General features: G+C 55.1%; 5 protein-coding genes across 5 annotated transcripts; 4 read left to right on the top strand and 1 right to left on the bottom strand.

The window, feature by feature from the left end:
- Positions 1-2642: 2642 nt before the first annotated feature.
- CCMA1212_003050 (uncharacterized protein) lies at positions 2643-3944 on the top strand (the record flags this gene model as incomplete). The annotated part of the gene is made up of 4 exons (XM_073700414.1): positions 2643-2703; positions 2764-2907; positions 3133-3297; positions 3631-3944. 4 exons carry the CDS (start codon positions 2643-2645, stop codon positions 3942-3944), a joined length of 684 nt encoding a protein of 227 aa, XP_073561265.1.
- Positions 3945-5154: 1210 nt separating this feature from the next.
- CCMA1212_003051 (uncharacterized protein) lies at positions 5155-8025 on the top strand (the record flags this gene model as incomplete). The annotated part of the gene is made up of 2 exons (XM_073700415.1): positions 5155-5647; positions 5722-8025. Coding segments are annotated over 2 exons (2796 nt in total), but the record flags the coding sequence as incomplete, so codon positions are not given.
- A 1105-nt stretch (positions 8026-9130) lies between these two features.
- On the top strand, positions 9131-10429 carry CCMA1212_003052 (Box C/D snoRNA protein 1; the record flags this gene model as incomplete). The annotated part of the gene is made up of 1 exon (XM_073700416.1): positions 9131-10429. The coding sequence occupies one exon, from the start codon at positions 9131-9133 to the stop codon at positions 10427-10429; it is 1299 nt and encodes a 432-aa protein (XP_073561264.1).
- Positions 10430-11276: 847 nt separating this feature from the next.
- On the bottom strand, positions 11277-11624 carry CCMA1212_003054 (uncharacterized protein; the record flags this gene model as incomplete). Its single annotated transcript, XM_073700417.1, has 1 exon — positions 11277-11624. One exon carries the CDS (start codon positions 11622-11624, stop codon positions 11277-11279), a length of 348 nt encoding a protein of 115 aa, XP_073561188.1.
- Positions 11625-12797: 1173 nt separating this feature from the next.
- CCMA1212_003055 (uncharacterized protein) lies at positions 12798-14284 on the top strand (the record flags this gene model as incomplete). Its single annotated transcript, XM_073700418.1, has 2 exons — positions 12798-12946; positions 13024-14284. 2 exons carry the CDS (start codon positions 12798-12800, stop codon positions 14282-14284), a joined length of 1410 nt encoding a protein of 469 aa, XP_073561227.1.
- Positions 14285-14790: the final 506 nt, after the last annotated feature.

A 14790-nucleotide genomic window follows, 5' to 3' on the forward strand; every position in this document is an offset into this window, starting at 1 on the left:
GCGCTACTACCGCCACGCATACATAAACCTTGCGTCAATGAATGTTTCCTACAGTGCCGTGATGGACGTTTGTTCTTCCAGGAGAATTTGTGTGTGGCTTGGGTGCAGCAGAGATTGCTAGTTGGCCACTAAGAGGAGGTCGAAAGGCACATTCCAGTCCACAGAGGCAGAATGTCAAAGAGTTGACGATTTGTCAATCAATACAGTACACTGAATACTTGACGATGCTGCATAGATGGTGAAGCAGAAGTCAGTTTGAGTGCAACCCTTCAGACGTTCATCTTGTGTGAGAGTCTAGTATAACGAAATCTGCAGCCCGGTGCTCAAGGCCATACAATATGACTACGTGTCTCCCGTCGCAAATGATGGGTTGCCTCGTTCTCAGTCTACGTGGAATCGAGCTTCGTACGTCGAAAAAGCCACAAGCTTTAAATAGAATCATATCAGAACAGCCACGAGTAAACAAATTGAGCGAAGAGATAGACTTTGCCGAAATAAGCTTGTGAGACACTTTCTACTTCTCGCATGGTCCATCTGAGTCACAACATCACGACATTAATGGTTTTTCTTCACGCAAAACAATTCATGACTGGCAAATTAGAAACAGTTGCAACTGACTCTTAATTGAGGCGGCCGTGAGTGAGTGCAACGCAAGTTATCTGGCACTCCATGGTTGTCTCTGACATCGTTTGGAAACAGATACTAAACTATCCGGACGAACCATCCACATGATGCCCTTCAGCAGCTTAAACGAAATGCAGGGACCTCGGGAAGCAGTGGGTAATTGTCAGATCGCGTCATTCTTCTGACGGATAGAGCTATCTCAAAGAGTGACGTTAAGAATACATACCCCCGTACATTTCGAGACCATCTGCAGCATGTGATTCGACAAAGGCAACTCCCGAGCAGGCGTATCCACATGTAAAGTCAAGCATCACAAGCCGAAGCTATGGGAACTAGGCCTGAGATGGTGTATCAAGTTGTCAGATTGCCTTCACATGGTCGGATTTCATGTGATGGATGAGTTAACCGACCGCTGAGATTCTGGCATCTGTACCATCGCCTGCAATCTTGCTCCCTCCCCTCGTTATCTGCGGATGTTCCATAGCAACTCTTCCCACCATCATGTCACAAGATCCCCTGACACCTTTGTTTCTTACATCAGAAGTGAGTATGTTTCCCGAATACTTTGAAAAGGCTTCTCGCGGTAACTCAGACGGCTTTATCCATACGACGTAGCATATACGCAGCACCATCGCCGTACCAGATAGTCTAGGGTACGTGCCTAGCCTGACAAGCCCTCGCTCGGAGCATACAAGATGCAGGCAATCGCATGTTGGTGAGAGGAGCGTCCATCAGGGCAGTCACCTATCATATGTGTGAGAATGACAACTCATCAATAATGCAGTGGCTCTGCCCTCCTCGATCCGCAGAGGGGTCATATACTGACGATCATGATATGCGGGCACACCGCCAAGTACTTGTACACGTATAGACTGTGAGATGCCTTTATTCTGTACCACGAGGCGCTTTAAGCTAGGATGCCTCGACGAGTGGCCTCTTTTCTTCTCCTCTTCCTATCTCAAGCCGTTAGGACCAAGAACACGCTCTTCCGTACATGTCTTACACACGGGGGAAGAATATTGCATGGGGCAGCAGACGCCATCGTTTCGCGACCCGGTCTAACCCGCGATCGGCAGCGCAATAAGTAGAAGACGATGAGGCTTCCCATCATGAAACGGTTTTTCTTTGCTTTTTCTTCTTTGCTTTTGCTGCTTAGTTGCCTTGGGAATAGTATCACAGTTGGACCAGCAGCAGTTCCCCTTGCATGTGGAGTAGACCGTTGGACCCGTTGCTTGCATCCGTCATTGAACATTTGTGGCGCGAACGTGTCTTGCCATGCGAGACACGACTGGAATGCGGAGTATGCCGTCTGCAGCCCAGGATCATGTCCTCTCTCTTGCTACCCCCCCTCCTCCTGTTCACGATCCCCCTCATTCTCGATCCCCTTCTCGTTGAGCGGGTGGTCTTGGTAACGTGTAACATGTAGCAGGTGGAGGTACCTGGGCGGAGTGTCCCATCGCTCGGCTCGCCCTGCATCTGCATACATATCTCACCTGTCACTTTTTTGACAGACGGCCTGGGAGTTGATGCTACTTTGCTTGGCAGCCAGACGACCGGGCCGTTGACATGAGCAGAGGCCACGCTAGAAAATCGCCGCTATCCCATGCACAGACGTGGGAAGAATAGAAGAAGCAGAGCTGGCGATGCATTGAAGCCTTGTAGGGCAGACCACATGCTGAGCTCAGGCCATCGGTGACATCGTACGAGCAGTCAAAACGGCGTCTTTTCAACCAGTAGCAGCGCGGGAAACGCATGGCTGAGGTCCGAGCTGCTTGTTCGCGACGGGGACATTTCGTGAGGAGCCCGGAGAGCGCCAGGCGTCTTGTCTCAGCGGGACGTGGGCCATGCATCCGAAGGTCGCTACCCGAGGGCCCTACATTAGCTCTGCAGGAGGAATCGTCTTCGCTATCTACAGATGCTGCTGCCAATGAATGAAGAGACTATTGATCGCGGCCCAATTGCGGCTACTAAAGGTGCGACGTGAGTGACAGACGGGACGCTGTGGTTGAGTGGACGGCATGGCAGACCCTGCAAGGGACGAGCCTGATACGAGGATGGACCGGAACCGCCTCCCACGAGGTACGAGTACTGTGATAGAGATACCCAGATAGAGAGAGATTGGAGCAATTGAGCGAATAGAACGTCCCCAAGCATCAACTTCGGACGGAAAGCCTATTATTGCAACCCACCGCAAGGGTCTGGAGCGTTCTTCTTTGGGCAATCTTGCCGCTCCCCGCAAGTCACGGTATCATCGCCGTGTGCGACATGCATGGCGCCATGTCTGTATGCAGGCACACAGGGGGAAATGCAGGAGAACTGGGCGGATGCATGCAAGCATCGCGGGCATGGAGCAGACGTGCGAGGACAGCAGGGAGCGCACCTGCGCGTAGCGTGGGCCAGAGCTGTGTCTTGATATGTATGTCTAGGTACTAGGCAGCTGTGAACTCCATACTTGGCGTCCTGATGGAGTTTCAGAGCTCGTAGGCACGGCTGCTACTGTTGACACAGTTCAGCACTGCCGGCAGAAGCAGGGCAGAAGCAGGGCAGAAGCAGAAGCAGAAGCAGGGCAGAAGCAGAAGCAGAAGCAGAAGCAGAAGCAGAAGCAGAAGCAGAAGCAGAAGCAGAAGTGGAAGTGCTACTATTCGAAGCAGGACAGGACAAGGGGCAGCCCCGGTTGGCGGACTGGGTGACGAAATGCAGGCGGCTGGGGGGTTTGAGGAGGAAGGAGTTCGAAGGGACGGAGCCTGGCTTGTCTCGGTGGAGTTTGGACGATGACGATGTTGCTGAGATGGATTATTTCCCACTGACAGCTTCGAGGTTCGGAGTAGAATGAGCCAGTCCAGCGGGCTCCGCAAGGCCGTCCGTACTCGTAAAAGTGCTGTATGTGACAATTCCAGGTTTTGATGCGAGGTCGGGAGCGAGGTACTTGTACTTGCTCGTCTCATGGCTGCCGGTGGGCGTACCAACGAACCGAGCAATTTGATCAGGCACTGGACACAGGTACAGTACGGTATTACTTCCACACCGAGAAGCTCCTCCCTCTCCCCGCCCTCTTTGCGCAGCTCACCTCTTCCTCTCCTCTCCCTCACACCCGTTCGCCTCTCCTCCCTGCATCGACAAGGCCGACTATTTGCGTGGCGACAGCGCGAAACAAAACAAAAACACAAAAGGAAAACAGTCGGGTGAGACTCTCTGCCCCAACGTCTCCTGTTGGCCCTTCAATTGGCCGCCCCAACTGGTTCCCTGCTGATTCCTTGGTACCGGTACTCCGTACTCGTGCTGCACAGTCCACCGCGCAGCTGCGATTGGATTTTGATTGAACCATTCACCATGTCCGCTCGCTGCGCCGTGGCCAAGCCGCGATCCCTATTCCTGCCAGCACCAGCAGAGACGAATTTCACTCGCTGGGGTCCAGATGCTGGGCTCCGGACGCCGTGATTGGTCCTGGGCGCAGCTCAATTTTGCATTCTGGCCGGGACCCCTGATCCTTGCGGGTGACCCCCTGTCGCCCTCGTGCAGAGAAGCAGCAGTGGGAGCTGCAGTCGGTGCCTGGATGCCCAGAAGGCCGGTAGATTGCACGCAGCAAGAGGTGCTCCCTGCTGCTCCCGGGGGGGGAAGACAGACAAGTCTCAGGAGGGACGAGAATCACGGCCGGAACATGGCTTGACTTGCTTGCTTGCTTGCTTGCTTGCATGTTCGGAAGCACGGGGCTGGGGGACCCATTGAGCAGGATTGAGACATGGTGAGGCTCTCTGAGAGGTCCGTACTGTGCTTGCGTCTTCCTACAAACAAAAGCTCCTCCACAGCATGACTGACTGATTTGATTCGGCCGGCCTTGTGTCCCACGCCAGCTCGGCCAACTAATCTCGTGCGCCGCACGCTATTGCCGACTACTCTTGGTTGTGCGTCGTCCTTTGGGCTAGCACGTAGCACCATGATGCCCATCATGTCTTGTCTCGTCAAGCCCGTCGCTCACATTATTATCCAGTCAGGAATCCATGCCCGCTGGGGAAGAGCTGTTCTGGCTAATACCGGCAGCAGAGGGGAAAATATCACAGCGGGTGGAGAGGTCACCAGGGTCCCTGGTCGGTGCCCCATGCTTTATGCAGACCCGCCCCTGAGAGACACCTCCCACGCACTTGGAGGCACTGCAGCGGCCCCAGTCGCAGCGAGCCGCAGGTACCTGCTCCGCCAGCTGCCACCACTAACAGGCGTGTTAGGTGACTAGCTGCAGCGTGAATGGCCCCCCCCGTTCGCCCCAAGACTCCTTTTCTATTTCCCGGTCCTCGCCTCGTCTGGCGTCGCCTGATCCTGTCTCTTCTCCTGCTGCTGCTGCTTCTCTCTCGTTCTGTACGGGATTCTATTCTTCTCTTCGTACGGACCACTTGACGTCGTCCGCTAGCATCCTTTTCCTTCTTCCTTCTTTTCTTCTCCAGGCATCGGCCCGCCTGCTGAGGCATCGTCATTCCCTTCAACCACATCTCCGTGAGATCCAGAAGCACTTCGGATGGCCCGCTGAGTTCACCCCCAGCTCGACTTCAGCTCTTCTCCTCCGACTGAGAGCGAGAGCGAGAGCGAGAGCTTTTCCCTGGAAGCCCCGATCCCGAGAACGATATCGAAGCCGCCCACCATGTCTCTTCTCAACACACGTCCTTCGTTTACGCGCCCCCGAACTGGCGACCGTGATGGCCGGCCCAGCACCCGCGACCAGGCCGGCGCCGATCCAGCCATGATGATACCAAGTCGTACCTCGTCGCTGCATTCCCGCATCACCCAGCCCATCCCCTCCACCTTGGTCCAGAAGCCCCAGCAGCGAACCCCCAAGACGCTCACTCATGCCTACATGGTCTGCGGTGTCGGCCGTGAGCCCTCTCAATGGGTCAAGGCTCCCGCTCCCGCCCAGGGCAAAATCACCCACATGAAGGGCGCCGTTGGGCAGTTCTGGCTCCCCGAGATCCTCGGCAGCAGCCCCCGTCTTGAGCAGGACAATGAGACTGCGCGGGCTCTGCACGCCTCTATGAGGGTATGTTGGATGGTGTTGCGCGGCAACATCGAATACCGCCGCTGTATATTGCGCGCTGACACTGGCTTAAACAGGCTTGCTTCCCTCACGACGTCGAAATCTGTACTGGCCGGAACCAGCCCCACTGCACTCACCACTCTTTCGTCCTCCAGCAGGACTCTTCTCATACGCTCTATGGCATATGCCTGCGCGTCTGGTCGCGGGCCGACGAGAAGAGGGCCGAGACGATCCGTGAGCTGAGGAAGAGGACCGAAACCGACTACTACGACAACCCGGAGGAGACGTACTGGATCCCCTACTGCCTGTCTTTCCTGTCTCGCTACCCTCTGTACAACCTCCTGGGTGACTACCTGCGCGGCATGTGGATTCACTGGAACAAGGCCACTAACCTGTTCCATGCCGAGGAGGTGTCGCGCATTCTGAGCTTCCCGGCCCCGAGGCTGAACGATCTTGTCCGCATCGACATGAAGGACTATGCCCTTTGCTACCAATTCCCTTCGTCTCCTACCGGATTCCAGAACTTTGCCATGTGGCCCCTTTTCAACTGCTTGTCCATTCCCAACATTGTTGGCGTCATTGAGGCTGCCATCTCCCCCACTCGCCGCATCATCTTCGTCAGCCACTATCCGGCCATGCTCACGATTGCCTCGGAGACTGTGCGATACTGCGTGCGAGTCTTTGAGTGGAGCGGGTTGTATGTTCCCGTCGTGCACGCTCGCCATGCCAAGGAGCTCGTTCAAGAGCCTGGCCCATACATCCTGGGCGTCACTGCTGAGTGCCGATCTCTCTTCACGGCCCCTACCGACGCCTTGGTCATCGACTTGGACCGCAACTTTGTTCTCACATCCAGCCCCCCCACGGCGCTGTCTCCCGGCCAGCGCAACAAGTTTGTCTCGCGCTTGACTCAGGCCCTCAATGGCGACGTTACGCCCTCTGGAGTCCCCCAGCACCTTCGTTCCGCTTACGGCGGTGGCAAGCTGGTGCCTGCTGGGCAAATCATCGTCATGCGCGGTGAGGTCGAGTCGATCCAGGACCCCGAATGGTGGAACCAAGATGCCGTCATGGCTGTCATGGATCATGTGTGCGAGAAGATGGGCCGTAACTCGGGCATCAAGGCTGTCTTTGGCGGCTCCGTCAAGAAGCCCCTCATGACCAAGGTGTCGATGCGTCATCTCAACGAGCTTGTCCGCGAGAGGAACCAGTACTCTCGAGACGCTCTCGAGGCCTGGCAGGACTTCATCAACTTAAAGGGCCGCATGGATACCGAGCTTGGCAAGGTCACCAAGCGGAATAACTATCTCGTGGAGGAGCTCGAGAGCTGGAAGCAGCAGTTCCTCAAGTTCCAGGCCTTTGCCGAGCAACTCACCAAGGAGACGCAGGACCTCAAGGTCAAGATTGAGAACCACAAGCGCGAGAACCGCCGCCTGGCTGCCCTCATTGACCAGCACAAGGACGACAACAACCGTCTTGCCACTCGCCTCAACGGCACCGAGAAGCAGCGTGACGACGCCCTCGAGGCGCTTGTCCTGCAGCAGGAGATTGCTGAAGAGCTCGAGCGCGAGCGCAAGAGGAACAAGAAGGAGCTTGCCCAGCTCCACCACACCAATGCCACCATTGTGCGCCAGCGCGACGAGGCTCGCCGCGTTGTTCTGCACCTGCGCAGCTTGATTGGCGGCCAGAGCCACCACATGGAGCACCTCATCCAATCCCTGACCAAGCCGGATGAGCTCATCCGCGAGGTCGAGGCCGGCTATGACTCCGACGAGCGCGAGGGCGCCCCCGACGCGCACGCTCTGCGACCGTCTCGCAGCAGCAACCGCCTCTCCTCATCCAGCTTCGCCGACTTGGCCGATCGCCATCTCAAGGATAAGACCGACGCGATCGCCCACATTGTTCGCAACATTGCGGACCAGTGCCAAGCTGCCGTTGACGGCCTGCAGCTTGCCCAGGATGCCGAATCTAGAGCCAGCACACGTGCTAGCCGCCGCCACAGCAGCCTGTCGACTGCTCATGATGATGATGGTGAGGACGCCCGCTCCACCGCCACCTCAGACGCCGGCGAGGGGAGTTCTCGCTTACAACCAACTGCCGGGAGGCCTAGCTCAATACCACCAACGCCGGATCTCATCCCCAACCGCAGTAGCACTGCACTGTCGTTTGCGTCCACGGCCACAACGCCAGAGCGCGCCAGTCAACAGTACTCTATTCGAGACGAGATACCAACCAAGATTCTCGAGGACGATGAAGAGGAGTTCGATGACGGCCGAAGTGATCAGGTCGGAGTCTCCGGCCACCACGGAGTCGTCTCGAAGCAGCCGCAGTCTCTTCTCCACCGATCTTCTGGAGCAAGAATCAGCGCTTTCGGCAATCTCCGATGAAGACGATCAGACTGTTGTTGAGCAGGAGGAGCACGGCGTTCCCGTCGATAAGGGCAAACCTGAAGAGGACGCGCCCGAGCCTGAGCAGCCAGTCTCTGACGACGAAATCAAACCCGACGCCGATCGAGTGATCTCTGATGATGAGGACCATACCGAAACTGACCAGGTCGGGGATGCCTAGCCCACCTAGCCAACAACTTGTTGTACCATTGCCAAATTTCCATGCGGCAACTCCCACATTTTCTTTGTATTCCTTACTTCGATACGGCGATCCAAGCTATATATCCGTGCACCTGGAGCGTTTCTGGCCTCAGCGGATAGATATGCTTAGCTTCTTGTTTTGTGGCGGCTTTGGATAAAATCAACCTTGTTTTGGATCACGGCGTTCATTCCCCCTTTCCTGCCCATCCTGCGTTCCTTTCCTCTTCTTGCCCCTGTTGTTTACTATATTCTACATGAAGGGAGCACCCTGTGATGGCGGGCTGACTGATGACTTGCGTGGCGCCATCGAGGTTCAGGATCTCTTCTTATTCATGACCAACATTGTCCTTTTCTTTTTCTTCTCCATGCTTTGGGGGAAATTATGACACCTTGATAGTTGAGGTTCTTACAATCGAGTCTCGCCCATTGACCTGCTGCGTTTGCTTTCTAGATAATTGTGTGAATTGGCGGCTCTAGTCTGTTTGGTCCCTGTGCTAGACTGCTTGTGGGGTTTCCAACTATGTTTTGTAATTGCATGCTTAGAATACTTCCTTTGGTTGTGGAATGTAGCTATTAGGTCTTAATAAGAGTGATCCTTGCCTTGAAGATGTCTCATGGCCAGCAATAGTTTATATGCCTTTTCCGAAGCCTAAAGAGGTTTCAACGAAGAAGTTGTAAGAGTGAAGAGTTGAAACCACACAACGGGGAAGGAGCCGGGCCGGCGGGAGTGGAGCAGAGTTGAACAGTCTGCTCCACATAGATACTCCACTAAGATAAGCAAATTCCCGATAAGAGCTGTGCATCATTTCAAGTTTTGGAAATTTCAGAGAACGAGGCCGCGTTCGCTCATCATCTCTTCCATCTGCAGCCATTGCTACAGTTCTTCATGCTTCGATCCGACACAATGGCAGACGCTGTGCTGACCTCTCTCTGCGGCATCTGCCACATCAACACTCCGAAATACAAATGCCCCCGCTGCAGCATCGCCACCTGCTCCCTGGCCTGCGTCACGAAGCACAAGAGCTGGTCGCAATGCAGCGGCGCGCGCGACCAGACGGCCTACGTCGCCAAGTCGAGGCTGGCGACCCCGGCGGGCATCGACCACGACTACAACTTTCTGCACAGCATCGAGATGGCGTCCGAACGCGCCGAGCGGGTCTTTGTGGAAGACAAGGGCATCATTCAAAAGGACGAGCTGCGGCCGCTGACGGTGGAGGAGGTGAGATGGAAGGTAGGCCGAGACGGGAGGCGGCGCAAGGTCTTGGTGACGCGGGTCCTGAAGCAGAACAGGGACAGGTTGATGGATAAGATGCTCGCGAGCAAGCTGAAGAAGCAAGGGACTGTGGTTGTGTCTGCGCCGCAGGGCATGACGAGGCATAGGGAAAACCACACGACGGTGAGCCGACGGCCGGGTAAGGTCAATTGGCAGGTGGAGTGGTTTACTTTCGAGAGGAGCTCTACCGATGCGGACGAAATGCACACGTCGAGGGCTTTGTCAAAGCTTTTGGACGATGTGCCGTTGTACAAGGGATACAATGCGCTGTTGGCGTCACAAGCCAAGGCCGAGGGCAAGGTGCAGAGGAGGCCTTTTAAGAGCGTTGCGCAAACCTCTCCCGACGCCCACTGGCATATGGCGGTTGATACTCTCCAGGATCCTCAGACGGGCCGCTGGTTTTCCACTACAGCTCCATCGATCGACGAGTGGCCACGAGCGAAGGACGAGGCACAGCGACGACAGTTCCAGTTCTTCCTCGAAAGCACCCGGAAGCGACCCGATCGACGCGTCACTCTTACATCTGTTCCGTCAGAGGGGTGCCTTCGAGACATTCTTCGCAATACTAGAGTCCTCGAGTTTCCGACGATATATGTCCTGCGCGAGGGGGAGGCCTTGCCGGCTGGATACGTGTTGGGTCCAAAAGATGTCGTGTCCCCCGTGGAGGAGCAGCAGCGGAACGGAAAACGCAAGGTCGGACCGGAGCAAGGAAAGGATAACAACCGACTTGCGAAGCGGAAGAGACGGGGTGATGAGGACGGCATGGAGGAGGGTGAATTGGGAGACGATGCGGACCCCGATGACGACCATAGTAAGACTGTGGACGGCGCGGAGGCTGACGAGGTGGTTGCCGAGCAGAGCTTGGACGAGGATGAGGACGATGATACCAGTGACGACGAGACTAGCAGCTCTGGGTCTGACAGTGATTGAAGAGAGATGGCACGGAGGGATGCTTCGGGCCAATTTGGCATCATGCATTTGGCTGGCAAGCCCGTTTAGCAAGTTGGACATGGAATTCGCATAGGCATTGTTAGAATATAGAAGCTTGAATTTGAGTGGAAAGTATATGTGCAAGATGATGTTCATTTGGGCATGTTCTACCTCATCACTGAAGTTACAGAAGTTACATATTCGGCTACTCGTCGTGGCGGATGGACAAGAGTCCTCCTGTTTGAAGAATCTATTTGGGCAGATAAACCCACCTTCTCTTTACACATACACCTGCAATGCCATGCTCCCGCACCTTGTTGTAAGTGCCAACGCCTGGCGCCCAAGCTCATCAATCAAATACCACCAATAACAGCAGGAGTTAACGAGATCGCTCATGATGCCTTCGGAGCTTGCCCTCAAAGGCTGAAGACGCTGTCGTAACGCTGTCTTTGCCTATATGCCTTGCCTTGCGTGTGTGCATGTGTATTCTTTCTCCTGATGACCTGAAGTGCCAGTAAATGACACTGTATTCTGCTGTGGATGGATGGCGAACCTAATCTCGGGGGTAATTCTATGTCATGGCACGGAAACCTCTGTTCAAACAGAGAGTTTTATCTGTTCAGAAAGGAGGACTCATGGACAAACAGGAGAGGATGGAAGCATCAAGTGGCATCAGACCGGTGAATGTGTTATATACTAAATCTGCACAGTTTGAGGCATCCTCGGCACGATGGCAGAGTGGTCTAATGCGCATGACTCGAAATCATGTTCCTTCGGGAGCGCCTGTTCGAATCAGGCTCGTGTCGTTTCTTTTTTTGTTCTTTTTCCACTTTTTGATGATTTGAAATTACTCGGTGGTATTACCCTGTAATAACAAGTTCTTTTGCTTGTTGGCATTCTGTGTAAATTGTAGAGGAGTTTGTTCATTGCCGAGACGAAGCGTGGCTGAAGCGCGGTAGTTGGCAGATGTAAGCGCGACTCCAGCCTCGATGGTATAGCGTTGACTGGGAAGACAAGCATGTCGTCGGTTGATCAAGGTGTCGATTCCGATGCTCAGAAGCTTCCTCGGCAAATAATGAGCTGTCGCAGTATCCCTGAAGAGGATGCCATCACGCAGGTCGGTAGTTCTTGGTTGTGAATCCTTCAGACGACAATCGGGCGAAGCTGTGGTGGAGTTGCTGCACAGCTGCGGCATGCGGGCTGCAAAAAGCACCGCCGTTCTTGCTACTACTATCTCATTGTAGGTGTTGGGCGGCGGTGTTTTTGTGCAGCCCGCCTTGAGCGGCCAAGGCGGCATTTACCTCCGCGTCAAAGCCAGATTGTCTGTCTTATCTACTAAATCTGGCGAAATGGGAAAGGAGGAGCTAAAGGAAATCGCCCGGAAGGATTTGCGTAGCTGCCCGTTGTCGTAATGCTTGGCTTGATTTGATGCTTTCGAGTGCTGGGTCTTGTCCGAACTGATCCGGATGGTGGATTACAAATAATGGTGTAGGGTGGTGATATTGGCTTTGAGCCGAGTAGCTTCCACTTGGCTGCCCGTTTGTTTACTCTCTGAATTGATATGCATGCTTTGATACTGTTTCTTTTCTTTCAGACTCGAGGGAAAATGATTGTGATGCATGTTTGTACTTGTAGAAAGTCTTCCAGGGTAAAGGTAAGGGTATCACGTCGAGACCAGATGACGTAACTTGAAGCTTGCATGTCGACAGCCCGGTCGTATCGTCATTCTGCTCCCTGCGACAAATTCCAAATCCAGCCACATCTGTTGAACCGTATTTGAAAAATGACAGCCATTAGTCAGCGCATGTGAGACCTGCTTTAGTGGCCAAAGGTACAGATGGCTAACGGGCAGGGCGATACCTCATCCAACGGAATCAGGCGGCGTCGTTCGGTGGCCCCGACAAGGCTGGGGGGAAAGCTCGTCCGACGCCTGTGTTGGATGGATGGAATCAGCGGCTTCGGCTTGAAAACCCACGGGCCGTTTTGGTGCTTTTGGAGCCGAGTCTCAGGTCAGCAAAAGAGAGGCTTCTAGTGGGTTGCAAGCGCCTAAGCAACCCGCAATCGCATGGGATTTGATCTATGTAATCTTGCACCGAGCTGCTGTGGGAACGTCATTTGTCGTCCCCCCCTCCCCCCGCTTTGAGAGCAACTCTTTGGTCCGAAAACAAAAGTAGAGGAAAAAAAACTGCCCCTCCAACTCAACACCACAAGTATATATAAGACGGAGGGTGTGGAAGCTGTCAGATCAGACTCATTGTCGATGCAACCCTTTACTCTACTCGCTCGAGCACCGTCACTAGGCTCCAGAGGCATTGCTTCGACCCGACTGAACACACTCTCCCGCCACATATCGACCACCGCTCGCGCAATGGCTCCCATCACCAAGGAGACCGACTGGCTCGTCATCGGCGGCGGCAGCGGAGGCTTGGGCGCTGCTCGCATGGCCGCTTCCAAGTACGGCGTCAAGTCCATGATTGTGGAAAGCTCACGCCTGGGAGGAACCTGTGTCAACGTTGGGTGAGTACAATCCATGATATATCCGGCAACCCCCTTCATGACCGGCGTTAATGCTGACTGTTGCTTCTCCCGTGTAGATGCGTTCCCAAAAAGGTCACTTACAACGCTGCCGCGCTCGCCGAGGCCATCCACGACGCGAAACACTACGGCTTCTCCGTCCAGGAGACGGCGCCCTTTGACTGGACGACGTTCAAGACCAAGCGCGATGCCTACATCAAGCGATTGAACGGCATCTACGAGAAGAACCTCGGAAACGACAAGGTCGAGTACCTGCACGGATGGGGTCGCCTGCTGTCCAGGAACCAGGCCGAGGTGACTCTGGACGACGGCTCCAAGGTGGTGGTCAACGCCAAGAAGATCCTCATCGCCGTCGGCGGCAAGCCCACGCCTCCTCCCGAGATCCCCGGCGCCGAGTACGGCATCGACAGCGACGGCTTCTTCGACATTGCGAAGCAGCCCAAGAAGGTGGCCATTGTTGGCGCCGGGTACATCGCCGTCGAGTTTGCCGGCATGTTCAACGCGCTGGGAACCGAGACTCATCTCTTCATCCGATACAACACCTTCCTGCGACACTTTGACCCCATGGTCCAGGAGACCGTCACCAAGGAGTACGAGCGCCAGGGCGTCCACCTGCACAAGCAGTCGCAGGCCACCAAGGTCGAGAAGGACGCCAACGGCAAGCTGTCCGTCACATACCGCGACGCAGAGGGCAACGAGAGCACCGTCCACGAGGTTGACCATCTCATCTGGGCCGTCGGCCGGACGCCCTTGACCAAGGGCATCGGCTTGGAAGAGGCCGGCGTCAAGCTGAACGAGAAGGGATACATTGTCGTGGACGACTACCAGAACACCAGCGTCGACAACATTTACGCGCTGGGCGACGTTACCGGCCAGGTTGAGCTGACGCCGGTTGCCATCGCCGCCGGGCGCCGTCTTGCGCATCGACTCTTCGGACCCCCTCAGTTCTCCAACCTCAAGCTGAGCTACGAGAACATCCCGTCCGTCGTGTTTTCGCATCCCGAAGTCGGCGCCGTCGGCCTCACGGAGCCGCAGGCCGTCGAGAAGTACGGCAGGGAGAACATCAAGATCTACAAGACGGCCTTCACTGCCATGTACTACGCCATGATGGACCCGGAGAGCAAGGGCCCCACGAGCTACAAGCTGATCACGGCGGGCCCCGAGGAGAAGGTCGTTGGGCTGCACATCCTGGGCCAGGGAAGCGCCGAGATGCTGCAGGGCTTTGGCGTCGCCATTAAGATGGGCGCGACCAAGGAGGACTTTGACAACTGCGTGGCCATCCACCCGACGAGCGCCGAGGAGCTGGTTACGATGAAATAGATACCATACACTTTGACTTTTTAAAGACGATACAACTCTGTAGATAGCTTTTTGATATAATGACAAGATAGTAAATTCGAGTTTCTGCTCCATACAGAGTCTAATCGGTACCTTATATGGTCTTTTGAAGGAAATACCTAGGTACTGCATGCTTGCGTCTTGACGAGTGGTATCAGCACGTTATTGCGTACCTTAGGCCAGTCTAGATGCATGCGAGCTACTGCGCTACATGGGGGCGCGCTGCAAGAGGACAAGAGCACCACGACGGCATCCAAAAGCTGCCATTAGCCAGCGAAGGTGAGGCCAAACAAAGGTCCAAGGATGCATGACCGGGGCTCTGCCTGCGTGGCTATTGGCGACGGAACGAGTCACGGGAGACGAATGGACGACGGGTTCGGGACTCGCGGCTACTGCAAGAAGTGCTGCTGTGTATGTACGGGGCCATGCACGTCTCGACGAGACAGAGGAGAGTGGGAACACAAGAAATAAAAAGAAAAGTTGGAAAA

This window comes from Trichoderma ghanense (genome assembly GCF_004382785.1).
Source record: "Trichoderma ghanense strain CCMA-1212 chromosome Unknown scaffold_2, whole genome shotgun sequence".
NCBI lineage: Eukaryota > Fungi > Ascomycota > Sordariomycetes > Hypocreales > Hypocreaceae > Trichoderma > Trichoderma ghanense.